Source organism: Gadus morhua, chromosome 20, assembly GCF_902167405.1.
Source record: "Gadus morhua chromosome 20, gadMor3.0, whole genome shotgun sequence".
Classification (NCBI taxonomy): Eukaryota; Metazoa; Chordata; class Actinopteri; order Gadiformes; family Gadidae; genus Gadus; species Gadus morhua.
In genome coordinates this window covers 8,694,570-8,721,836 of record NC_044067.1, presented here as the reverse complement: position 1 = coordinate 8,721,836, position 27,267 = coordinate 8,694,570, and the positions used below count along the sequence as shown (strand labels likewise).

The 27,267-nt window shown below is 41.2% G+C and overlaps 1 protein-coding gene across 2 annotated transcripts; it reads left to right on the top strand.

Annotated features, from left to right (window-relative positions):
• The first annotated feature begins 1,302 nt into the window (after positions 1-1,302).
• Positions 1,303-27,109, top strand: LOC115533283 (UDP-glucuronic acid decarboxylase 1). 2 transcript variants are annotated; one of them, XM_030343700.1, is made up of 15 exons: positions 1,303-2,035; positions 4,806-4,833; positions 4,939-4,987; positions 6,629-6,672; positions 7,550-7,610; positions 8,413-8,593; positions 11,321-11,425; positions 13,807-13,866; positions 14,533-14,654; positions 18,635-18,754; positions 19,267-19,310; positions 20,121-20,181; positions 20,461-20,518; positions 21,671-21,774; positions 26,175-27,109. In XM_030343700.1, exons 1-15 carry the CDS (start codon positions 1,948-1,950, stop codon positions 26,304-26,306), a joined length of 1,257 nt encoding a protein of 418 aa, XP_030199560.1. In that variant the 5' UTR covers positions 1,303-1,947; the 3' UTR covers positions 26,307-27,109. The 2 variants fall into 2 exon arrangements, with proteins under 2 accessions (XP_030199560.1, XP_030199559.1); XM_030343699.1 differs by having other exon boundaries at positions 1,304-2,035; positions 21,656-21,774.
• Positions 27,110-27,267: the final 158 nt, after the last annotated feature.

Genomic DNA, 27,267 nt, shown 5'->3' with positions numbered 1-27,267 from the left:
ATCGTATTGGAAGCTACATTTGAGTGGCCGAAAAGCATGACCCTCACGAATCATTATATTGATTACAACACTGATTATATTGTGAATAACATAATAAGGTCTATATTATTTTTCACGATGCCATTAAAGAAGGAGTTATTCACATAATTAACGGATAATCAAAGAGCCTAACCATATGTCATGTGCAAATCTGATTATCTTAAACCTGCAGCATGACGTGCAGCATTGAAATTATATCAATTTTTTGTGATTTTTCAACTATCCAAAATTCTACAATGTCTCCCCAGATACGTGTGCCCTGTAGAACGTCAGGGAAGTTGGTTTTCGAGCTTACAAGGTTAGAAAATATAATTTTAATTAATGTTTTTCTTTAAAGAGACTCTGGTGAATGACCTGGATTGAAGCATTCATCTGCTTAAGGCTGACATTTTCTCGCGGTAAACGAATCAGGAGGGAGGAGTGTTTCCCTCAACCAACTCTCGTTTTGGATGAAATGAATCAGGTTTCTTCCATGCCATAAAGGGGGACCCCAGTTCTTTGCGCTATAAAGCTGCCACTCTGCTTGTCAGGCGAGGTCAACCCAAAGAAACCTTCCCTAAATTGTCCTAATATTTTATTAATGCAGTGCATGATTAAATGCTGAATATTGTTTTTTAAGCTAAATAAAATATCGTTATTTTTTGTTGTTCAACATTACATGATAGTTAGGATACTACTCATAGAACCCTTGGACAAGAATCCTGCAACCCCTGCCCCATAATGGTATTGTAGCCTATAACTCAATTTACCGCTAGAATGACTAAATGACTAAACAGTCAATATACAGGTATAAATCTTTAAAATATGATAGCAATACAGTAACGGCTCTGGTCTTGGATTTAACACAGATTATGAATCTTCACATTTATATCCACAATAAAGTTTTTGTCTTTCATTATGGATGATTTCAATATTAATCAATTAAACATTTACATTTTTTAGGAACGCAACATGATGTCAACGTTTATAAATGCATTTAGTCTCAGATGGGTCAGTGCAATGTGGTAGTTTTCCTAAATCCGAGTCTTCTATTTATGAATGAACCATTGTGCCTGAGGTGGATGAACCCGAGATTTGAAGTTATGTCTGAATGTGTTGAATGGCTTGACTTTTACTAATCTGTTATTTACATTAATTATCAATTGCATGTTTTGGATATATATGCGATGTCAACAAATAGTGTCAGAAGTCGAATTAAACATTTTAATGACTAAATGGGATATTGAGGATTATTATTATCAAAAGTTAAAAAGCAGTCCTTTTAATCAATCCAAGAATTGTCGTTCATCGATCAAACGCGTCGGGCAAACAGTGAAGAACAACCCGAGTTTGTGCTTTAATGCAAGACTGAGTGGTTATTTATTTAATCACTTCGAGTTTTACTTCAGTGAAATTGCTGCTGTCATATCGTTCCCTGACTGGATATTAATACGGGCTGAAGAGGCGGTGTGTTTGTATAAACTAGCCAGCCTCCTGGAGCTAAAGGCTAACCTGAGACGATGCACTTTCGGTACATTATACCGTCTGTTACCCCAACCGGACTACGCTGTTAAAGTGTGTTGACCGTGCGGCATATAAGGACTTCAATCAGGTCACTTAATAGCCGTAATTCGTATTATTCTACAGTAGCACACAGTGCTGGCGATAAGACAGAGCTACTAGTGTCGGGCTAGCCACGTATGACTGGGAAGTGTTGACGTAGCAGCTTGCTAACCAACTTGCTTGCCGAGCCGTCCGACTACTCTCTCAGAACAATGCACTGCGTTGCCAAAACATGATATTTTAGGGTAGCCTATTATTTGACCTGCCGTCTGGTATGTCTGGTGACGACCGAAAACATGGACAGTCTTGAGTTAAAGTGCAGTGGTAGTGTTGTTGTTGCGAGTCCCATGTTGCATTGAGCAGATAATGAATCGGATAGTGTGGGTGATCTCAGGGATAAACAGGAGAATGATGAAGCTGCTGGTTGCCCTCGCGTTGATCGCCTACATAGCCTGTAAGTACACATCCATGAAAATGATCCAACAACCCACACAGGCGCAGTTTATGTGTCGAGATACTCGCAACCTAGTCGAGATTATTATAAAGTTGCCTGTTGTTTCATCTTGTATCAAGGCGGTGAAGTTACGTCTTTGCCATCTGACAGAACTGAAGGTGGACCATGTTATTGACAGTATCACGGTAGCTTTCGTCTTAACATTTCTCCAGGGCGAAGCTTAATGATCAATAACGTATACACTATTAGCTGCTATGCTGAAAACAGCCACCTTAGTTAAATCATACTTAAATCATGGTATGCAGAGTATGAACAGCGTACATGTTGAGGACCCAAGTTACTCTCCACAATTTATTTTAAGAGTGACATTGACATTCGAGTCGATTATAAAACAGGCACTAAATCTTATCTTACATTTTATAGTGTAATTTGGTGTTAGGTAATCCATGTTAGTCATCCCCCAGTCCCTCCTACTCCTTATAGGGATGGATGGGATGCAATATGTAGGTGGGTAACAATGATTCTAAAACACTGATGGAAAAACAACCTAAAAAATCCGAATGGTGACAAAGATTGTATAATTTCAAATCAAAAGCTAATTGAATTAGTTTGAAGTGAATGGAGCATTACCATAGTTTGTGATAGTATTTATGAAAAAGGTAATTTGTTTGTATTATGCATAGAGCTGGGTTTCGATTCAAATTTCAAGAATCGATTCGATTCCGATTTTTAAGTTTCAGAATCGATTTTTTTCCGATTTTCTCAGATTCCATCCGATTCGATCCGATTTTGATCTGATTTTCGATCCGATTTTGATTCGATCCGGGGGTTAATGTTATTAAAAATGAAAAATGTATTTGAACCGTTTCCTTCACTTCATGACTGTGTAGAGAAGCAACATATTAAAACTAGTATTATATCAATATTAAACAGCAAATCTTACACATATTGGTAGTTACTGATGGCTGGAAGACTGATGAAAAGGTTAAGGGTCAATCTACCTTCAAAAAAGATAATTCAGGACAATAAATGGAGGACATCATTGAGGTGACTATATCTGCAACAGTGGATACCTACTGGGACACTAACCAGTGCATTTTTATTATGCTTGAAAATAATTAAGAATTCACCCAAAAGCGGTTGCTACCAAAAGCATTTTTATTTTAAAACTGCTCACACTTAATAAACTGAGAAGTACTGAAACTGGAAGCATAAAATGTAAACGTTGAGCATTTTTCTTTAAAGTGCGAACATAAGAACAGAACAATTTTAAACTGTAAAAGCATTGAATGGCGTCTAAATGAGCATGTTCAAATCTGTTCTAAAACCACACTCAAGATTTGTTTTCAAGAATATGCAGCACCCTAAGTGTTCAGGGGAATCCCATGAATATTTTCCATGAATATATAAAATATAAATTTTTAACTTATCTCGATTTCTTTTTTTTTTTTTTTTAATTAAAAGAAAATCGATCTTTGGACGTACGAATCGATAATCGGTCATTAATATGCGAATCGATTAAAAATTGGAAAATCGATTTTTTTCAACACAGCTCTAATTATGCAGTGGTTGTGGGCGAGGTCAGGACCAGACCTGATTGTATTGTCTACGGAAACAATAATGTTTTTCTCAGCGATGAGGCATGACCTGGTTTTTGGCTTTCAGGGACAAAAACACTAGACAACACGTATTTTCTCTGTTTATTTTCGTCAATGTTTATTTTATACAAGGACTTCAGACTTGCCCTCCCTTAGCTTCAGGATGTTCTTAGGTATCGTCATGGTGACGTCTTGCAGTTAAGATACAAGCAGTATCTTGGTGGTACAATATATTAACCTATATATTTGATGCAGGTATATCATTATTTTGTGTGAAGAAAAGTCTTTACTGGTCAGTAAAGGGTAAACAAAAGTTTGCTGACCGAGAGGCCCAATCAAAGCAGATTCTTCATGAATGTCGAGAAGGAAGATGTATACAAGTCTCTTATTGCAATTCTTATCAAGTCTCGCTGAATATTCAATGTCAACGACCTCCTTAAAAATTTGACTGATAATCTCAATGGGACTATCCTTGTTTAATTAAGGTTAAGTGAAAATAAATCAGAACAATGTACCAAAGGTCCTTGCTGGATTTCCCTCAATAGATTGCAAATGACAATCATGCCTGTTATGTTACCATGGATTGTCGAAACAAAACCAACTGTAGGGATGCAAACAATTATTGGCAGAGGTTTATTGTGGTTTATTGCAGAGAGACCAGTATTGTAAAACTTTCTGGTCACAGTTGAGATCATTGTTGCCTGATGACCTAGGTAGACATGAGTTCAGTGTTTTCTGGGCACTCCTAAGTCAGGGCACGTTCAAATTGACGGCAATCTTTCAATAGGCAGTCCCCATTGCCCCGCAGAGGAAGCAATACTTGAAATGCAAGAAATACCAAAAAGTCGAACAAATAATACACAACTAGCAATATGTTGTGCAATATAAATGATCTTTTAATATACAAAATGTCCCGAATTAGATCTTTCTGTAGCCTAGCATGTAATTGTCAATGTTGCCCATACACAATACATTAGATATATCTAGGCAAGGCAAGGCAAGGCAAGGCAACTTTATTTATATAGCACTTTTCATACACAAGGCAGACTCAAAGTCCATCTATAGAAAGCTTGCACGTATGCACGCACACAATTTCGTCATGTTATGAGTTCATGATCTTTCTTTCTGCAATTTTTGAAACCGTCCTACCATTTTTCTTTTCTCTGTTCCAGCTGTCTGGGGAACGTATACGAACATGAGGTATGAGTTTTTCAGGGCAACAAAGATTCTGGTGAATTCCTCATTTTGTAGTGTTTTTTTCTTACAGTGTTTGTGTACTTGTATTCCCCTAACTCGGCATCCTAGATCGATACAGGAACTCAGCGAGATGAAGATTGAGCAAAGAATAGATGAAGTAAGTTGTACTTTTTGGGTTACTTCATGTATTAACTGCATTGCAAGGTAATTATGAGTCTCTTTTATTAGTTTGTTGCTGAAATTCAACTGTTTCCTGGCCATTTATGATTACTCGTTATTCACTAAGCACATAATATTTGCATCATGAAAATCCAGCAACAATTGACCTTGAACTCATACCAGATAATGGGTTGAAGGCAATAGGTGTTTCACACACTTTTGATCCACAATCTGAGTGTAAAATTGTATAGCAATAAACAGTTCGCAGATGAAAGGGATTATGATAAGTGGGTATGCATTCTTTAATACATCCCTGTTTGGGAGATTCATTTTTTAATCAGATTCCTTGTTTGATTACCAAAAGTAGGCTTTCACTTTTTCAGAGAAGTTGGTATCCAAAACTAAACTGTAGCGATACAATTGCACACGGTCATGTTTATCCAAAGTAACCTTTATTCACATTACGCAGTGCAAGTAAACACTGGCTTGTCGCGCTTACTTCTATCGAGATTTATGATCAAGACATAACTGATAGCAATAATTATGGTCTTTTGACTGTCGTTTCACGCTATTGATGCAATAAGAGGACTTCGATGTCGAGAAAAGTAAAAAAGCTATTGCATATATCCTACATCATGTACAGTGAGTGACCGCGGGGACTAGCTGATTGGGATTGGTTCAACAGATTTATATGCAGGCTAGAGCCATCAAACATTTACCTTTTGCGCGATAACTTTTTATGTCTCTTTACCTTGTAACTTAAATGCCTACTGGCCCCTTTCCTATCAAAGCCCAGTCCATGCAACCGTAGTCGTTGGAAAGGGAGGTGTGTGTTTGAGGGGTTTATTCAGTTCTTGGAAATCTTCAACGTCACTGCTGTTTGCTAGGGGTGGGAATCTCTTGGCACCTCACGATTTGATTTGATTCCGATTCAGAGGTCAATGATTCGATTCTAGAACGATTATTGATGCATCTCGAAGCTTTTGTCACAAATATTACTTTCTATGAACAATGCAATAATCAATGCAGCTTGCATTACAACACGCTATGGAAGTAAGTAAAAAATAAACAGATTTAGTTATCTTTTCTTTCTAATCCTTCTTTTCTGTCATTAAAAAAAAGCTGCTCCTAGTCAATTATAAGAATAAGAACTGCATGCTATGCGTAGGCTGAATCGCAATCACGTCCAGAGAAAATCAGTTTGGCCAATACACATTGAAGATAAATTAAATCATTTTAAAACTATTCAAATTATCCCTCCGTCGAACAGCATGTTGCAGGAGGCAAACAAATTTAATTAAAAAAAAAAAGAAAAAAAAAATTATGTATAATCTTTTCTTTTAAATTCCGATTATTAACTTATCTGTATTGAGACGGAATCGTTCACAGAATCGCGACGCATCGAAGAATTGATTATTTTTTCCCACCCCTACGGTTTACTACAAAATTATAGACACCAGGCATTAAATGTTCCATATCTTTCAATTTTTATGAAAGTTGCATAATAATGTTGAGATCATGTCTGAAATGAAAAATGTATGAGGCTTTTAATGAGGCACAACACAGAGCTGATGCACGATCCACCTGATTTGTTCTGACTTGCTGTGCCCTTGTTCTGTCAAACCCTCCTCACCTATAGGCTGTAGCTCCCCTCAGAGAGAAGATTCATGACCTTGAGCTTAGGTAAGCGTTTTTTTACACACACACACACGCAGGTATTAATACACGTTGTGAATACACGTTCAGGGATTGGACTCTACAAACTCGCCCCCTATGAAGTATACCCCTCTGTGACTTGCTGTTTGTTAGAAGTCGTCGATGCTGCTGTCATATTCTGCACAGCAGTAGGTGGGTGTGTTTATGATCCAACTTGAAAATGTACTAAGCTCCTAAAAACTCTTATTTCCACATCATTCAGATTCAATAGTCATTGTCTAAAACCTCTTGACTTTACAGAATGAAAAGTTTTTTACTAAGGTTTTAATTGTATCCCCTTTATGTTTATCAATCAATATCACTGGATCCCAAAGTAAATGCTTCCAATGCATCTTTCCTGACAGCTGACCAAACAGTAGCATGTCTGGTATGCTGCCTGGGGGATTGGCAACTTGTATTTGCTTCTTTATTCCATAAGATTGTCACATTCTGAGCAAATGTCTAGCAAGACCCTTTTTGTCTGTGTGCCAATGCTCGCACCATATCACTAATGATTTTGGCTGCTGTGGTTGGACTTTGTGTTAGCTTTGTGTTGGCTTTGCCTGCTCACTTGTAGATCTGTGGATTTTCTTAATTTAATCATAGACAGCAGTAGTAAGCTACGATTTTATTATGTTAAGCCTAGAAGCAAATTGTCGAATGACAAACATCTTTCAACAATATTGAGGCTTTCATTATGGAGCTATCATTCGTTATAACATTTTGACACGCGTGTCTGAAACATGTATGTGTGAGAACATGACGATCGATAATTGTTCTAAATTGTATTACGCAAGTTGTCAGTAGATCGTTTTGGTTGGTTTATTTTTTCTGATGTTAAAACTGTTAACCTCTTCTTTAACAGTTTTACCCAGAAATATCCTCCTGTCAAATTCCTCTCAGAAAAGGATCGGAAGAGGATTTTGGTACGTTGAAAACTGCACTCATCTTTCTCCACCTCTTTCCTCTTCATTCATCAGGGCACTTGTATTCACTCCTGTTTGCCCTTGCTCTCCTCTCAGTGCAGACCTTCCACAGCCATCCCATAATGCTTCAATTATGTATTTTCCTTGTTTTCTCAGCCTTCCATTTTTTTTTAGAATCCTACAAAATACTTGGAAAAGCATTTCCAAAAGTTAAAGGATGATCCAAAATAACAAATACTTATTAAAAATAAGAATAAGAAATACCTCTTCATTATTAGTTAGACACACAAAGAAGAATAGACACAAACAAATACATTGAAACACAACAGCGTTAGATAATTTAAGCAGTGATGATTGTTCTTTAGTGTTATGTTTGGGTTTCATTCAAGGTTACATTGTGACGTAAGAAACATTTGAAAAGGATGCTGTGAAAAGAAAACTCCAAGTAAATGAAAGTAAACAAAACAGCAGTAAATAGAGAGTAAAGGTGTCTGTAAAGTTTAAAATCAACACCACTCAAGTCAATGGAGATCAATCTGAATGCCATACCGGTGGTAAACCTTTCTCGTCAAACGTGTTTCAAAAAAACACTTCCCTCCAGAGGGAGTTGCACATTGTTCTGGCTAAACTACTAACCTACTGATTGCAGACCTTTTTTCTTCATTCTGTACCGTTTCTCCCTTCCTTCAAAATGAACCAAACTCAGCCCAGCTCAATCAACCAATCAGCCATCAGCCGAGGCCGCCGTTGACGAATGCACCGGCCGTGACTCACGGTTCGCGTTTTTTCTCCCCGTCCCCAGATCACGGGCGGCGCGGGCTTCGTGGGCTCCCACCTCACTGACAAGCTGATGATGGACGGCCACGAGGTGACCGTGGTGGACAACTTCTTCACGGGCAGGAAGAGGAACGTGGAGCACTGGATCGGCCACGAGAACTTTGAGCTCATCAACCACGACGTGGTGGAGCCTCTGTACATCGAAGGTGAGGAGAGACGGCGTCGGGGCGTGTTGCACTTATTTCATGTTTTTATTTTTTGATTTATGGTTGGCGGACCTGACATGTCGATTGGTCCGGGGGGTTTGCTTTAGTTGGAAAAACATGATGAGGACCGTGATGGGATGATTACTGTTATCTCTTTGACGAATGCCGGGAATGATAAATAAGTGCATGGCTTTGCAGGGGTGTGTGTGGAGACGCTAATTAAAATGTGTCTTTGTAAATATTTAGATATTTCTGTCCAGATGGCCCCTTTTTTTGTTTCAAATCCTTCTCCATCAATTTTGTTTGGCAATAGTCAGTAAGTGGTTATAACAACAGTCAAGGCTATCTGTTGTGAAGTAAGGTTAGCAACTAACTCATTAGCTTTGAGAAATTCACTAGGTTCCTACGTGTTGATTTGCTTTCGCTGTCTTACCCTGACAACCACTATCCATAGGCCTAGTTGATCACTGACATTATTTTCCTTGTTCGCACACCAAACATGATGAGTGGAATTAATTTCAATATCTCAAAAGGGAGACACACTTGCTGAGAATATTTTTTTTTTTTCATTTTTCTGAGGTATATTATATATCCCAGTATCACAAATGCATTGCACATGGCAGGCTCAAAAATAGTTTACGTTAAATATTCAAACAAATGCTTGGCCAGTAGTTTCTTCCACTCAGGTAAAAAGACAACATTAAAAGTTATTTGGAGTAATAACTAATATTTTTGCTATATTGTCTTCAATGAGTTTACTCAGTATCCGTCATATATTCTAAAAGATTGGTAGGAAAGCCCCAACCTTAATGCAGCTTATTTAACTTGACTATCCTGGTCAAGGGAAAGGGGTTATATTTATAATAGGATCGTGCACATGATAATCCAAGCCATTATATCACTGTTATTAAATAAGACAGGATTTTAGTGATAATAGGTTTAAAATCCTATGTATGTCTCCCCAAAACACTAAGTGAGCAGGTTACGGTCTCGCCGAGGTGACTGAAAATATTCTTCGACATCATGACAAAGGGCTGATGGTGGCAAGGTGTTGGTGGGAGCGTGGAGCTCTACCTGTAGGCGGTTGACGGAGATGGGGGTAAAATTCTCAAACACTAAATAGCATAACTCCTCGGTGTGTTTGATTTGTGGATGCTTGCTCTGGAAAGCCGTTGGTTTTGATGATCGCTTCCGAGAGAGGGTTAGTCTTCCAGGACACCAACAGTATGACGCTACGGTGTGTGGCTTTGTCGAGCTCCGCCTGAGCAGCGGTTTATTTTAATGTCCAAGTGAGGGTTTGCTTCTCAGTGTAATGTCATGGTGTATGCTGCATATCATATACACGTCGCTCATTATAACTCTCGATCACAACAGCGGTTCTAAAAAAGGCACACAAAGTTGCCGTTAGGTCGTAACACACCCCCCCCCCTCCACATTTCCTATAATCTCAGCTCAAAACACATATCTTTTTAATTACAGTGTTTGAATTCCCGCTGATACAGTGGGTCCACTGGCTCTTTCAGATGCACCCCATAAGTATTCACAGCACAAAGGGGAAGATACACAGGCTCACAGGGGGAAGGGAGGAGCACAGAACACCTTGTGTTGTTTGTCAGTATCGGGTGTCACTGAACAAGATATTCTGTCAACCATTCTTAGTATTTTATGAAAACTCAAAACATTGCCCGAGACTTTAACTGCTGGTAGATCTTTTCTAGGTAGGACACCTGAACGAGTGTGGTTAGATTATATAATTATGCAAAGGAAAGTAAGGAAACTCTTTTCTAAAGACGGTGCAACTCCATTTCATTGTATTGTGTGTTCGTTGTATGGGCTGATAAACTCCCCCACCGGCACAATAAATTGCCCATCTTTCATCCCGATCAGTGGGCTACATGTATCTTTGTCTGATAGTGGCGGCCGGAAAAACATCCTGTGTTTTCCTTGGTCTCCACACACTTTTCTTTACCACATAGAGGAGATTCTCCTCGCCCCCTGTGCTGTTCCGATCCACTTTGTTGTCTGTTGGCACTTCTGGGGTGCGACCACCTCTCTCTCCCCTGATGAAGTGAAACAGCAGGAGTGCTGTCTGCGGCTCTTTGTCCTTATAGTCCAGAGAACGAAGGAATGGTGAAATGCATTAATGAACAAAGACACTTTGTAGCGTTTGCATTTCAGCAAATAGAACAAAGCAGCAACGAGTACGGCCTGAGAGAATCCTTTTAACCAGCGTGTGTGATGGCTGCTGTTGACATGTTTTTTTTTCGACTTATTTTGGATCATCCTTTAACTTAGTATTTTCTAGGATTCTAGACTAACTGTCGAATGTGCTATTCTTAGGAAGAAACGTGATTGGATGGTGGCACTGCCATTGCACAAAGGTGTTATCAAAGTGGTTATCAAGCAAACAATAAGGACATTTATTAAAAGCAATACATCACATCGCAAATTGCACAAAAAAGTCAAACCTTCAGCCCCAGGCAAGCAATGCTGTGGTATCATTCATTCTGCACCCCCATCTTCCCAATTAAATGGAAGGTGGAAGGGTTATGATGTAGGAAAATGGGTCTGGTGGTAATGGCCTTAGAAATCAAGGGATAGGAGACCTGTTCAATGGCTAGTGGGGTGGAAGGTGGAAGAAATTGAATCTCTGAAATAGCGTGTGTGTGTGTGTATGGTTTGTGTGTGATCACCCCATGCAATCCTTACCCTGTGTTTTATCAACAGTGGATCAGATCTACCACCTGGCATCTCCAGCCTCTCCGCCAAACTACATGTACAACCCCATCAAGACCTTGAAGACCAACACCATAGGAACTCTCAACATGCTTGGTAAGTCCTTCCACGTCACTATGCTAGCACCAGATGGGCAGAAACCATCCTGCAGCCATCCAATCAGTGTGGCTGCGCACATTCATGTTCAGTCCGTTGTCTGTTATCTGAAGTCATTGAATAATTTGTATTGTTTTCAAGGGAATTTACTGGTGCTGTCGTGTCAGCTTTGTGGCTTTAAGGCTGCAGCCTCCTGTGCCTTTCTTCATTCATCTAGTAGAGGTGCTTTTCCTGGCCACAGCAATCATTAAAATATATCCTCAAGCACAGCCGTTTCGGGGTTTAGACCTGCTGTGTTTTGGGACAGATTTAGGTTGGTTGTGCGTCCTTGAGATTGCACCAATCGCCAGTACAGAAAAGCTTCTATCATGAGCTGTGGATGTTGTATACCTGCCATCCTGATGCAATTTCTTTGTGCAGTTGACACTTGTTTGGTTGACATTAAGAAAAGGACTGCAGTGTTTCCATTTCAAGGGCGTCTATGTGCTACGACCTCAACTTGTTTCCAACCCGTACACCCTCGCCCTCACTCATTACGACATCATGCTTAAATCAAATGTGATGTTTCCTTGCCATTTTCACGGCTACATACTAGGAGGGTATATGTATGGCAAGGGGGGGGCGGGGCTCACTACTCTCAGCAGTGGCCAAGGACAATGCATCATCCTATGGTTGTCATGGGAACGTGAGCAATTCCTAGCCAGGCAAGATATTGAATCCTGCAATTACCTCGAATGGGAGCGCCAGGAATGACGGTGATGACTTTTGTGTGGAGAAGACAGTAGGTCTATATGTTGTGGAGGGTCATGCCTCCATGTCAGTGTTGATGGCCAGCATGATGACCGTCGGTTCATTCACATGGGTGCCATTAAGGTTGATTACTTCATTGAAAGGCCCATGATTTTCTGGTCCATTTAGACGCTGACATGTAGGCATCAGAGCTTTTATGGTGCAATTCGGCTTTAGTATTTATTGTATCCTAAAATGTGTGTTCTGGGCTGATTCAATAGTCCCCGTTAACCTCTTTGTCCATTTTGATATGAGGAGGAATATGTGTTTGTTGCATTACACACATATAACTATTTGATGTGTTTTTTTTAACACATAAAAGCCTACTTCAGCTTACTTTTAGTTGAATGAGCCAAAAAACGTCTCAAACAATGACCTGTCCTCCATGATGTATTACCCTTGGAGGATAAGTGTTTAACGTAATCCTTATGAGAAACTTCAATGGTCATTTACTGAGAAATTACAACATCGTTATAATTGTTGTCATTTTTCTGTTGATATGCTTAAAATAAAAAGAGCAGACAATCAGGCTACACAATTAACACATTCCACCAGCAAATGGCAGATATATTTGAGTATTGGTAAAATGTAATCTTTTTGGTAAAATGGTAAATTTTTCAATTCTTACGAGGGGCAATGTTTGATTGTTATTGTATAACCGATATCATGAATGGAATTCTAGATTATTATTTCTGATTCTATTCTTGTCCAGAGTCTATTAGTATCCCCAACATTACTGTGGGCCCCTCAAATATCACAAATGTAATTGTTGATGTGGGATATGGAAAATAACAATTCCACCAGTCACAATTATATTGATGGTAAATGGCCAAAACCCATTCACCATTTTATTATGATGTGCATGTATTTACCTGTGTGTCAATTGTGGCACCCATTGCACTCCTGACCATCCCTGGAAGAAGGGATCCCCTACTATGCATTTCTTCTCAAGATTTCTTCCTTGCTAATTTCAAGGGAGTTTTTTCTTGCCCGTGTGGGTAAAGGGGGGTGTCATGAATATTTGGCCTGTTAAGCCCTTTGAGACTGTAATGGTGATTAAGGGCTATACAAATAAAATTGAATTGAATTATTGCTACATGTGGACTTTCAATCGTAGATATTTTTATTTGGTTTTTTTTCTCTCGTGAAAAAGGAAATACTTGTATCTATAATTCAGTTATAGATCTCTGTAATTCAGTTTTGACAGTTTTATCCGAAACAGACCAAATAATAATGTTAAAATGAACAGAATGAACAAAAATTGGAAGCCTTTAGCATAGGAGAGGATGCTTCCCATTACTCGTCAACCGGATCCAGCAAGAGTGACCAGAACTAAAACCTCTCTTAGTCATTGACTCTGATTTGATGGATCTGTTTGACCAACACTGGGCCCCGCCCATGCGTGGGAATCAGCTGCTGCCCATCCAAGGCCAGACCTGCAAAAGTCAAAGTTGTACATGGGGATTTTCTCACGATGCCAACTTGAATGCGTGCCTTCACAGTCCGTGTCTAGCTCTAAACCATCGGGTTTGTTCAGCTCTGTGTGTGCAGACTCTGCGCCCGCTGACGCCTCTCCCTACTGTCTCCTTCAGGGCTGGCGAAGCGCGTGGGAGCGAGGCTCTTGCTGGCCTCCACGTCCGAGGTGTATGGAGGTAACGCACGCACACACCCCCCCCCCCCCCCCCCCCCCGCTACCTCTGACTGTTTTTATCACAGTTAACATATCAAAGAGCATAAAAGTGCTGATTGTGGTAGTGAATATTGCAGATGGAGGCATATCTAATCCTGTCCTATAGAAATACTAATGACTTGATGAACTCCTAACTGGGGATTCCAGCGCTAAATCACGATCCCTTCATCCACCTCATGAGCTCTGCGTGTGAAATATAAAGCCGTCGCAATTAGCATACAGTCATTGAATACAAGATACAGCTTCAATGGCTGTATTTAATTTATGTCACTGATCTTTGAAGTGAAGTAATAATATATTACATCAATTAATTATACATACTGTATACCTGCACAATGCTCGTGAAAAAAAATGTGGAGGCGGTGTCGTGCTAATGAGTGCACAGAGGATAATGTGAAGTGCCGGGCATCTGTAGTTATGGTCTGCCAGACTATGTTCATCACTTTTGTGAGTTTAAGTTGGTGTAGGTGACCTTGCGTGGCGAAATGTTCCCAGTCAATCTTAGCGATCAACGCCGCCGCTTTTAATTCACCCGTGTGCGATGCATCCTCTTTGCCTGCAATCAAACCAAACCCCCCCCCCCCCCCCCCCAGCTAAACCTGTGCTCCATGCGCCTTGTTTTCTTCAGACCCAGAGGTCCACCCCCAGAACGAGGAGTACTGGGGGCACGTCAACCCCATCGGGCCCCGGGCGTGCTACGACGAGGGCAAGCGGGTGGCGGAGACCATGTGCTACGCCTACATGAAACAGGTACGCCCGCGGCCTCGTCCGGCAAGACGAGTCCTTTTAATTGTTTTGGTCAAACCTGCACTAAGTCTGTTTTCCAATCAGACTTTTTCGTGTGTGTGTGTGTGTGTGTGTGTGTGTGTGTGTGTGTGTGTGTGTGTGTGTGTGTGTGTGTGTGTGTGTGTGTGTGTGTGTGTGTGTGTGTGTGTGTGTGTGTGTGTGTGTGTGGTGTCTTATCCTAGCTTTCTTGTTGTATAAGGGGATTGGTTTTACCTAGACATGATAAGTGCTTGGCACATTCTATGAATATCTTTACTGTACTGACTGATAAATGTGCTTATTGTAAGTCGCTAAGGATAAAAGCGTCTGCTAAATGGCTTGATGTAGTTGTAAGTGTAGACTAAATAAAACCATTCATAGAGAAAAATAGTTTTATTTAGGCAGAATGGCCGTTTGTTATTTAACTTTTTCAGTGGAGCCCATGGCCTCCGTTTAAAGCTATACGTACCGTAGAATACATGCCACCTGCTGCTACCCACAACAGGTTGTTTCTAATGTTGTCTTCCTATTTAGTTTGCTGTGTTGGTTTATTTGATGTGTGAGGTGTGTATGTGTGCACATGCATACGATTCCCAAAGAAAGATTTGCGCTGGAAGATAGTACATTTCAATTTCGGTAATGGAGTAATTCCTGTAACAGTTACCGCTTGCCTCCGTATATCCCTGCATGGGTTTATCAAATAGATTCAGCTTCGGGTGCCTGGGGTGAATATAAATATTAGTATTGATAAGAATGCATTTTATTTAATGGTCTGGCACCTTTCCTGGTCTGGCACCTTCCCAAAGGGCTTTGGCAATGCAGTACAACTAAATGACAAATATAACCCAGCAGACGAGATGGCTAAATGAAAAGCGTATCTGAACAAACATGTCTTGAGTCTGGGGAGAGCCCTTTAGGGGTCTAGGATGGAGTTTTAGTCTTCTTAACACTGAGGATTGAATGTAGGAGCCACTGAAAAGGTTTTGTGTGATTTCTAGAAAGATTTCTGAAGCTCATTTTAATTTCCGTTTTGGCTAGGCCTTTGAATGTGAACAGCAGTATGGTGGAATGTTTGATGCAGGATAGGTTTATATTTGCACAATAACAAACGGTCAGTTGTATTCATTGTATTTACAGAGCGAGTGGGGGATATTGTTCACCTATGTTACTGATGCGGGTTCGGGTCCACGTTGTGATGAAACTCGAGGTCACTCTGTCATTTGTTTTTACATGCATTGTACATTTCCTATGCATTAATATGCGAGTAGAATTGAAACGTATCCACATGAATCTGGCCTTGTTTATTGGAGGGGAAACTGCATTATTTCAAAAGATGTAAACTATTTAGTGAAGCCTTCAACGTGAAACGATGAATTAAAGTATGTTTTGTGAATTTAGAATGCATAATGGATTCCTAGAGGTGAAGTAATTATCACTAGTAATGGACTAGATAGTCATTACCACAGAGTCCGGAAGATACCTTTCAACCTCACCTGGTTTATATAGAAAATACATTGTCAACGTTTGTTTTCAAATGCAGAAAACGTGCATGTATGCGAGTATGCTTTAATAACAACATGTTTGGTTTTTAATTAGTAATACATTAGAAATGTACTTTCTAGTGTTCTTGGTTCTCAAAACTGCTGTAGTTTCTGTACGTTTTGTGTGTTTCACAACTTGTTAATGCTCTCTCAGAGAAAGTGAGGCAGCAAGAAACTCTGAGGAGAGGCTCATTGTGTATCTAAAGGTACATTAGGTGCCTGCTGGGTGACTTAGTCGTGTTGTTCTAGTATCAGCAACCACCATCCCTCAGTGCAGGCCAAACAACCATCGTTCATGATGATTGATGGTGTTGTAGTCGTGATAGATCCAATGCCTCGACAAATATTTAAGCCTGACTAATTTATCCCAAATTCAGTGTTGATATGAAAAACAAAAGTGGGTATTAGTGCATTTTTTATTTCACACGCTGACCTACATCATCACACACACAAACACAAATAAATATGAGTTGCACAGCACTATGTTTGTGTTCTGCCATCCCCCTGCATCCTCTGAACATATTCCCACTGTGGGGATTTGTCCTTTCTGCCGCCCTGACATACGCGAGCCTTTGATGATCAGATGTGATTGTTGTCTCACGGCTTTCATTTAAGCTGATGATATTTCTTTATCTTGTGTTGCTTTCCGTTTCTTCGAGATATCTCGGCACCCGTCCCCGCACCTCCAGTTTTTCGCCCCTGGTAGAAATGCGATGAAAGTAGCACCTCAGATATCCAGCTGTCTGGCAGGTCGGACGTGGGCTGAGGTATCACAAATAAGATCTCTGTTTAATTGAAATTCATTGACATTTAAAATGTGATAAGTCAAGGCTAGGCGTCTCAACAGATGGAAACATTATGCCTGCCATTCGCTTCAGACGGCATGGGAGTCACTACCAACATAAATCGGCATGCTTTCAAAATGTTTTTTAAATTGCCCCTTACTTCATCCCATATGGGATCTAGTTTATTTTACTTGTTAATAACAAACAAGTAAAAACATCTACAATGAAAGGCATGCTTCCCAAATGCCACTATTCAGCTTGTTGAGATTGGCATTGCTTCTCATGGCATGTTTCCATGCATGCACACACGAGTGCAATGAGATGCACACAAAGTCCTCAGATCCACTGATTACCATACGTGTGTGTGTGTGTGTGTGTGTGTGTGTGTGTGTGTGTGTGTGTGTGTGTGTGTGTGTGTGTGTGTGTGTGTGTGTGTGTGTGTGTGTGTGTGTGTGTGTGTGTGTGTGTGTGTGTGTGTGTGTGTGTGTGCGACCGCGACCATTCTACCCATTTGGAGATCCTACACTGTCTGTTATGCCCACCCCCACACTCTCAGACATTCTGCAAATTTGCATTTTTTGATACGCTGTTCCTATTTTTACATTGCAAAAGGCTCCTTTCATCGTTATCGAGGTGTGTATGTTTACACACGAGCCCCATAGGTGAGGCATAAGCTGACCAAGACGGCCAGTAGAAGCTATTGCATACAACATTTCGCTGTAGTGTTGGGAATGGCTGGAGGTTGTTAAACATGCGACAACTAATCTGTATTTAAAAAGTGGCCCACTTCATCATGGCTGTCCCCATTGTGTCCTTGCCTTGCCTCACTATGTTTTAGGCTCCTTCGTTGAGGTCTCTCTCGTAGGCTATTAAAGTCGTGTGTAGACTGCACTCTATGCAAATGAATACCGCCTTAAACCATGTTGATGATTATGGGCTGTCCGTTGTCCAGAGAGGCCTGGTGAGTGGTGCTGGTGAGTGGTGTACTGTGGAGGCTGTCATGTTTTTGTGTGGCTTGCGTTACTAATAAGGGGGCAGGATAGTGAACCGGCCGATGGCGTTCGGCTCCCAACCCGAAGGGTACGGGTTTGATCCCCAATGTACAAAAGATCCATGCTAGAACAGGTCCCAGCTAAATATGAATTTATATACAGATATACAATTGGCTCAAATGAGTTTTCATATCACAGTTTTGCACCTTTTCCTTCAATCATGCCCGATCAAGCATCATCTCATACAATAGCTAGCAAGCCACTGTCGATCTGTTAAAATTCTGTTCAAGTATTATAAATGCATTGGATGGGGACTGAATCCCTGTGTTTATTTAAAGTATGAGTAGGGAAAAGCAGGAAAATGATAACGAGAAAGATAGAGATTGCCGCAGCTGAATTGAATAACTTGAACTCTTTCATTGCTGCAATAATTACCTTCTATACAACAGGAATCGTAGGAGCTTTATGAAGGAGGCTTTTCTTAAATCTAATGGAAACTGGGTTAATGAGTAATTCTTGGGGTTAATTATGTACTTAATTAGTTTCTGGTCATTCGTCTTGCTGTCAGGTTTTTGTTTTGATTGGTACATAGACTGTTAGTTTCTGTTTTTATTTTAATCAGTGTGTGTGTATGTGTGGGCCCCCAGGAAGGTGTGGAGGTGAGGGTGGCCCGGATCTTCAACACGTTTGGCTCCAGGATGCACATGAACGACGGCCGAGTCGTCAGCAATTTCATCCTGCAAGCGCTTCAGGGAGAACCGCTCACGGTAGGTCTTTATCACAATAGGCCTTTTATTAGCGCCCAATGGGTTGTGCCAGAGCTAACCAGTACTCAGCTAAAGCTATCCATCTTAATGAGAAGACGATCCATGATATCAGAAAGCACGCAGCAGGTCTATATAGTTAGGTCATACTATAACCCAAAAATGTAGCTACTTGTTATTCATTCAAAGGCAACATTTGCTTATCTATTCTCAACCAAAAAAAAGTACATTCGATTACATTCAACTTTGCCATTGCACAGATTTCAAGTACTGAGACAACAAAATTCAGTATAGCATCTCACCAAAAGTGCAAAAAAAAAAGCAGTAAAGTGCAGAGTATGTACAAAAGGATATTGGAATACATGATCAATAACCTGTATGCCGTATTAGCGCTATTGCCAGTAGAACCGTGGTTAGGAAGATGTCAAGACCTGTACGTTGCGATGGATGCAGTAGAAGACTGTATCCACCAGACTGGACAGATGTTAGTATTCATCCATCCTCTGTGTTTACAGGTGTATGGTTCAGGACTGCAGACCAGAGCCTTCCAGTATGTAAGGTAATTACATCACTTACCACTGCTGCGTGTTGTAGGGCGATGTACCTGGTTTAGGAGGGTCTTAACCCTGTATGTACACTTGGGAATTGGCTGAGCATTGTTTCCCCATGAGGCTCTCCTGTAAGGGCCAATTCTCCCCCTGCCTTGCTCCCATCTAATGGGTCTTTCAACACATTCTGCTGATTGGGGTCCTGGTATGTTGATGGTCAGAGCAGTCCTTTGTGTTCAGCCATTCTTTATCATTCTAATCGCGTGGCCATCATCACGGTAAGGCGTGTCCTTTTGTGTTCAGCGGTTTTATTATCAGCCTAATCACGTGCAAAGATGTCTGAAAAGCCAAGCTGCATTCAGGTCCTGTCCTTTAAGGGCAACGATGATAAGGGTCTGCTCGACGGTGTCGCACACACACTTTCAACACCAGACAATTTACATTGTGAGAAATCCATTTTGCCGCGCTTTCTAATGGCTGCTCTCTCTCGCTCGCTCTCTCTAAAAAAGTGTTTCTCTGCAATCATTCCCTTTTGCGTTTATCTCTGGCACACAGTGTGCCTGTTCGGTCAATGCCCCGCCAATAAGAGTGTTTGTTTCTGTGCCTGTTGAGATGAGTGATGGAGATGGTTTGGTTTGCTTTTGGTTTGGTTAAAGTCATACGATTCATATGTGCAATGAGTGGCGTGAATGTGTGTGTTTCAATGATTGAACGCTCAAAAGATTCAAACGTTTCCACCTGACTGCCTGGAGATGCAGGAGTCCCAAAGAGCCTAGGGGATGGGAGGTACTAACACAGCCATCTCTCTCCGTCTCTCCCAGTGACCTGGTGAATGGCCTGGTGCTCCTGATGAACAGTAACATCAGCAGTCCAGTCAACCTGGTGAGAGACACACACACACATGCACGCGCGCACACGCACACCTGATAGAATATGTTCATTAATCAATTTTATATTTTATAATTGTGCATTCAACACAGAAAGAAAATTCACAACTGATTAATGGATGATATTAATTATGAAATAGGTACATTTGCCCTTCTTTCCCATTTAGATATCTTGGCTAGCGCATGTTTTTTCTCATTGATTGGTTCATTAATTCGTGAGTCTGACTGGTGTGGCTGTGCCGATAACGAGAAGCTGTGTGGTTTATTTAATCAGGGAAACCCAGAGGAGCACACCATCCTGGAGTTTGCCCAGCTCATCAAGAGCCTTGTGGGTAAGCAGTTCCGTTGTAGGCCAGTACCATTGTCTTGAATCTGAGAACTCAACGAAGGAGTCCCAAGACATGGGTCAGCATGCATGTAAAGGCAGAGCGAGGCGCGGGAAGGACACAATGGGAACAGCATGATTAAGTTGGCCACGTTTCAAATGCAGAGCGGTTGTCGCATGTTTAACCCTGACTGATGGGGGTAAAGCAGGTTGTTTTGTGGGAGATAGGAGGACAGTTGTTTGGAGATTGCCCGTTCCAGTGTTTTAGAATTGAATGATAGAAGAGCTAACGGTCTGTAATTCCGGAAGTCAGTGATGTCAAGGGTTGGTTGATTCTAGCAGTCTTGGAGGACGCTGGAATAGGGCTGAAGGGAGGGATTAGGATTAGATGAGGGTGGTGAGGAATGGCAGAATGTTGTTCAAGACGGCCTGGAGGAGTGGGGAGGGGATCGTGTCAGGTGTTTGCGTGTTTAAACGCTATTATTCTGCAGAAATCTGAAGAGGAGATTTCTGTCAGTTCTAGCGTGTTGCGGGTGCTGGACTGGATGCCTGGACTCTCCTCATGGATAACCGGCCGGAACCCCATCACCATTGTTTTTTATATGTTGTGCATGTATTTACCTGTGTGTCAATTGTGGCACCCATTGCACTCCTGACCATCCCTGGAAGAAGGGATCCCCTACACTGCGTTTCTTCTCAAGATTTCTTCCTTGCTGATTCAAGGGAGTTTTTTCTTGCCCGTGTGGGGGCATGGGTAAAGGGGGGTGTCACAAATATTTGGCCTGTTAAGCCCTTTGAGACTGAAATGGTGATTAAGTGCTATACAAATAAAATTGAATTGAATTGAGAGAGGAATTCTGGGTGATAACAGAGCTGTGGATATGTGGAGGGGGGATGGAGGAAGGGGTAAAGTAGGTTACAAAGTCATCAGCTGTCAGGGAGGAAGGAAGGGGAGGGGATGAGGAGGGAAGAGAATATGGAAAATAGATTCCTGGGATTGGAGGCAGAGGAGTAGATTTTGGTCCGTCTTAAGGCTTTAGTATCCCTCTTATTGTTTTGCTTATGGACGAGGCGTTGATCTCTGTTTTGTAGATATCGATGTTGTCTTGACTAACGTTTGTGTTCCCAATTTTTTGCTTATAAGAACGTGTGTCCACAGTGAGCCACAGTCAGATCCAGTTCCTTCCTGAGGCCCAGGATGACCCCCAGAGACGGCGGCCAGACATCCGCAAAGCTAAGATGATGCTGGGTTGGGAGCCCGTGGTATGTGAGCCCCTTCCCCCTCCAAGCTAAAGGGCTTGACCGCTCATGACTTAAAAGTGCCAGCAAACCCGAAAATCTTGTTTAGTTTGGTTTTAAGCAGAGGTGGGGTTAAGTCACTCATGTGCATGTCACAAGCAAGTCTCAAGTCATAACCTTCAAGTCTCAAGCAAGTCCCAATGCACTGTGGTGAGAATCAAGCAAGTCACAAGTCAAGTCATTGCTCAGGTCAAGCAAGTCACAAGTCGAGTCATACAAAAATCTGATGATCTAACCCAGTTTCCACATTTAAAAATCGGTAAAGAGAGTTGTTCATAAGTTGAGTTTTATTTCAACATTAACAATAACAATGTCTTAACATTAACAATAACTGAAACTATTCAAAACATTCCAAAACCCTTATGTGAATAGTTTGAAAATGTTTTTATGATAATTTCCTCCAACCTATTCACAGAATCAAATAGAGCCTCTAGGTGGCTGTATACGAGAACAGTTCAAGTCAATCACTCAATCTCCCTACATGTTGTAGAATATTATTTGCAACACATGGCATCAGCCATGAAAAAAAAGAATATTTCAAAAGTAATATCACATACACGTACTGTAGGAAGGGGAAATAGTCATACACAAGCCTGAAAGCTGGTAGCGATCTTGCTGCCTCGCAACATACATCGACTTACAGTGCATTGCATTTGCAAAAAATTTAATTTGACAGTACTCTGTCACTGAGTTGTGAATGATGGGGTCACATTATCTCCCCACCATGGCTGAACACACGTTCAACAGGTGCACTTGATACAGGGACTGCCATAACTCTTACCTCCACCTTGAACAAAGAGGGGAGGGTGCAGGGCCACTGCTGGCCGTTTCGGTGCCCTACGAGAGCGGGGGGGGGGAAGAGGAGAGCCCCCTTTTCTATATTAGGTAAAAACTAGAGCTGTCAGTTAAACGCTTTATTAACGGCGTTAACGCAAACCAAATTTAACGGCGTTAAATTCTTTATCGCGCGATTAACGCAATTATTTTATAAAAAAAAAAAAAAAAAAACTTTTTTTTTTTTTTTTTTCTTTGGCTCAAAACAAAGAAGCAGTAGCCTGACTATGTTCAAATGACATTTGTTCAAAGCAGTCGTTTAATTGCACTATAGGCTCTTTTTTTGTATCGTCCTGTTTGATCAGTGTATATGCCAATGTTGTTATCAATAAAAAATCATTTGCACAAGGCAAGCCGATGCACTTCACCATGTTGATAAGAGAATTAAAATGAGAAGAATTATGGGACAAAAAAAATCAAGGGATATTTAGCATAGAAAAATAATTTGTGATTAATCGCGATTAATTAGAGTTAACTATGACATTAATGCGATTAATCACGATTAAATATTTTAATCGCTTGACAGCTCTAGTAAAAACATCTAATTTGCCGAAATTGAGTGATAGGTTATATACAATTAAGAACAAACAACGGTGGGCCTCTTCATAACTAATTGAATGTTTTATTAATTTTTTTTTATTTTTACATTTATTTTTACACGCCTGTTCATGGCCCAAAACTGAAGGCAGCTCTGTCCATCACAAATGTCCAGGTAGTGGTTCAACTGAATTTGGGGACTGGAACTTGAATCCCTCTTAATTTTTTTGCAGTATGCTGAGAACAGCCCAGTCCGACGCTCTGGCTCTGACGGTGTAATTTTACTTGAAAATTACTTGAAATCCTTATCATAACCCACTTACAGCCACTGAGATAGAAGTACTGACATGAAAATTAAACAAGTCAATCATCTGTGGAACGGGCAGGGCTCGCAAAACTCCAGCCAATGATTTCAGAACCACCGACTGGCATTGGACAGTAAGTACGTCAATCAAACGGTCGTACTGCACTCCCCCTCCCCCGCTCCCCACGAGTCAAGTCATTTGACTCGAGTCCCCCATGTCTGGTTTTAAGGGTGTTGGAATTTCTTCTATGCTCTTAAACATGGTAATCTTTCCAATTGTGTCGTCGCTTAGTTTCAGAAGAAATCAACCTAAACGAAAATCGCATTATTCCTACCACACGACGATGCACATAGTGTCCCTCATCTGTGACTCGTCTGGTGTGCGATTGATGTAATACTCAAACCAAGGTCTTTCGATTGTGTCATACACAGTGGAGGCTTCTCCATTGAGGAGAGGGAGGAAGATCCTCTTTAACATTGTTGAGAATAAAAAACTGCCCAGACTACTGTAATGAATTAATGCCCTTAAATATGACTACTTTAATGCCTTTGAATATATAATGTTCGTTTCCCTGGGTAAAGGGACATTAACACCCCCTATTGCCTATTGACAATTACTTCAGGGAGGAAGGTCCTCCCTGAGCCTCCGTTGACTCCCATTCATTTCCCCGAAAGTCCTGGCGGCCGGTGAATACCATGGGTTTCAATGGGAGAGAGGAGGAAAGTCCTACTCTGAGTGGGTGTGACCTTAAAGGGACACTGTGTAATATTTAAAGTCATTTATTACCTCAAAAATACGTATTCATTCATAAATAAGTCCTCATTGGTGTAAAATTATCTCTGCCAAAAATCTCACTTATCCTCCTGAGCTCAGAATAAGTAATATGTAGTTACATAGGACGGGTAAGCTTCATGGAGGCTTCCATGTTCTTCCGGTCTATGAACTGCCGAGAGGGACAAAAAGCACTACGTGGTACAGGAAATGCAAACGCATTTTCACTCTGAGCCAGCGTGAATGATGACTGAAATAATTCACTATCTTGCTCGAGGAATAATTACTCATACATCATTAGCTTACACCAATGATTCAATGCAGTTTGAATTCTGTTTGAAAGAATGAACCTCATCATCACTCGAATGACTCGATGAGGTAGTATTGGATGTCATGAAACAGCTTCTTGGCACATACTGCCCACCGTAGTTTTTGAACAAACGAGCACTATTAGCTTCAATGCAATATACAATTGTAACACTAGATGGGAGTAATTTTTACACAGTGTTCCTTTAAGGCGTCTGATTCGCGCAAAAATCTATTCGCGCTGCGTTATGAACCAATAAGCAGGATCCCTGGCTGGTGAGCAGTGTTGCCGGATTGGGCAGATTTCCCACCCAATTGGGCCACCTTTAATCACGTTAGGCTGGAAAAATTATCATTGGCCGGGAAATCTGCACAATCTGGCAACGCTGTCGATAACAAACCCGCTCTGCCTGCATTGCCACTCAGTCTAAGAGACGCAAAGCAGGTGAAATCATCTGAAGGATAACGAGATCTAACATTTGCGAATAATGTTCACAATGGAAACATTGGAAACAGGACATTGTTCATGTTTAATTACATAAAGCATTCCATTCATTGAGTTACAGTGCTAAGTTAGCCACCAAAGAAAAAGGTAGACCACTTCGCAAAATCAAAATCACCAAAAGTAATGGTAACGTCAGTGTTGTGGGTGCTACATGGTTTGCTAGGTACTCATGGCTTACTCATTGCTGGGCCTGTTTGCTAATGAATAATGGCAAATCTCCAACGTGGGCTATTCATGGTTACACTGATGTGAATAATCTTGATAGGGCAACCAAACGCCACGACAACTGTCAAGTTCACGTTGGTGCTGCTATGCGACTTTCCTAGCTAGGCAGCATGCCTATAGATCAGGTTGTTTGAAATAATGATCTTGTTCTTTTACTAGTTTGTTACTCTGACCGTTCTGTTTGATATTGTGGAAAGGGTGTGGAAAGGGTGAATGATTCAGAGCATGATGCATTTTAGTAACTGAAAATAAACAATTGTAACTGAAAATACAATTGTAACTGAAAATAAACATAGCTAAATTTCAACCAATAACTCCAGTCTTTGAGGGCAAAAATAGGCCCAGCTTTTTTTATTAAGTTTTTAAAATCAAGAGTAGGCCCGATTTGGCTAATGAGCATTGCATCCTTTCCTTCTGCCCTTGTAGTCCATTTCAAAGCCATGCTGCCCACCAGCTTTCAAATTACAGTGATGCCACTGGTGGCTTTGTATCAATTTTATTCACATAACTATCCCTCCCTACTATTTTGTAGTTCACCGAAACACCCTGATACAACTTGAGTCTCACATTCTTATGCCACCATACACCAACAGTGCAAGCAGGCCAATGGCAACCAAGCGACAAGCGCGCAGTCCTTCCTCACTTTAAAAACCACCAGCCGCCACTGATGGTTGGACACAGGCCACCACAGGTGACTACAAGGTCTACACTGCGTCTCATCATTAGGAAGAACAGTGTTACACAGTAGGGGTAAACTGTGATTCATCATTTTACCAATCTGACTCTGCAACGCCCAAAACATGAACCGTAGGGTCTCATAGTTCATTCTATGGCTAGTCCTCGCAATACAAATTAAGGGAGTGTTCTGTTTGTTTGGCCAGGTACCGTTGGAGGAGGGATTGAATAAAACCATCCAGTACTTCAGCAGAGAGCTGGAGCACCAGGCCAACAACCAGTACATCCCCAAGCCCAAGGCGGCGCGGATGAAGAAGGGACGCCCCAGACATAACTGAGGTCCGACTTCCAACGTGAAGCGACCGCTGGTGTGGACACCGAAACGTCTCTCTTGTAGGACCTCTTTGGGTAGACTTCTCCATGGACATGACATTGTGTTGTGCACTCCTGAATTGAATGAATAAAGAAAGGGTTGTGTGTTCGTGCGTGCGTGCAGGTAAGGAACTCTTTCTCATTCCTGGAAAAAACACGAGTGAAAATAGACTTGATGACGGTGTTTCAACATGGCCGTGGCTGCACTTGCTGAGTGAAGGACTTCCCCCAGGGAGTATCAGGGGCAGGTTGGACATGGCTACAGGGGCTATGAGAGAAAGGAGGACGTTGAATAGACGAGGACTAGCCATTCGTTCAAAATTTGCCATTTTCTTTTTTTAAATTTATGCTTTTGGATGGTGTTTTTTGATTGCTATTTAAAAGAAGCTTTTGCTGAAGTGAGAGAAGTGGAGTAGTGTTTACGCTTGCAGGGTGTTTGTGTTTCGTGTTTTTGTTCTTATTTAAATGTCTCCCCCCGGGATGGCCTGGCTGATAGTGGCTTCAATGAATCGCCCTGTGGATTTACTGGTCTGCTGTTGTTCAATGGGGGCGGCCCCATCTGTTCCTCTGTGGATATCGTAAAGCTTGCTGTACCGCGCTGGTTACGTCTCACTTCTGCTACAGAACACAGCGCAGGGACTGGGCTGTTTCCGAACCATCTTCTGTTTCAATGCTTCCTTCTTCTACTTTGTGAAAGCTCTGTGGATATGTGAATCGTGTACTATCTTTTCAGGTGGAGATGCTATTTTAATAAACATTTTCAATATTTGTTTTGGCTTTTTCAATGTGAGGTTGTTGCTATCTGACATTCAATTTGCAATGCGTAGTCTGACTCATGCCTAAGCCTAACATTTTGCCTGTTTGCCTATTGCCGTTATGCAAAAATATTCTGATGGTACTGATAACATTTTCCCTATCGTTGCTACT

Excerpts from the sequence above, each read along its gene's own strand:
- LOC115533283 (XM_030343699.1), top strand. The coding sequence starts at position 1,948 with ATGAATCGGATAGTGTGGGTGATCTCAGGGATAAACAGGAGAATGATG. Across the intron at positions 4,834-4,938 it reads GGAACGTATACGAACATGAG|ATCGATACAGGAACTCAGCG; the intron begins GTATGAGTTTTT and ends TCGGCATCCTAG. Across the intron at positions 21,775-26,174 it reads TGCTGGGTTGGGAGCCCGTG|GTACCGTTGGAGGAGGGATT; the intron begins GTATGTGAGCCC and ends TTGTTTGGCCAG.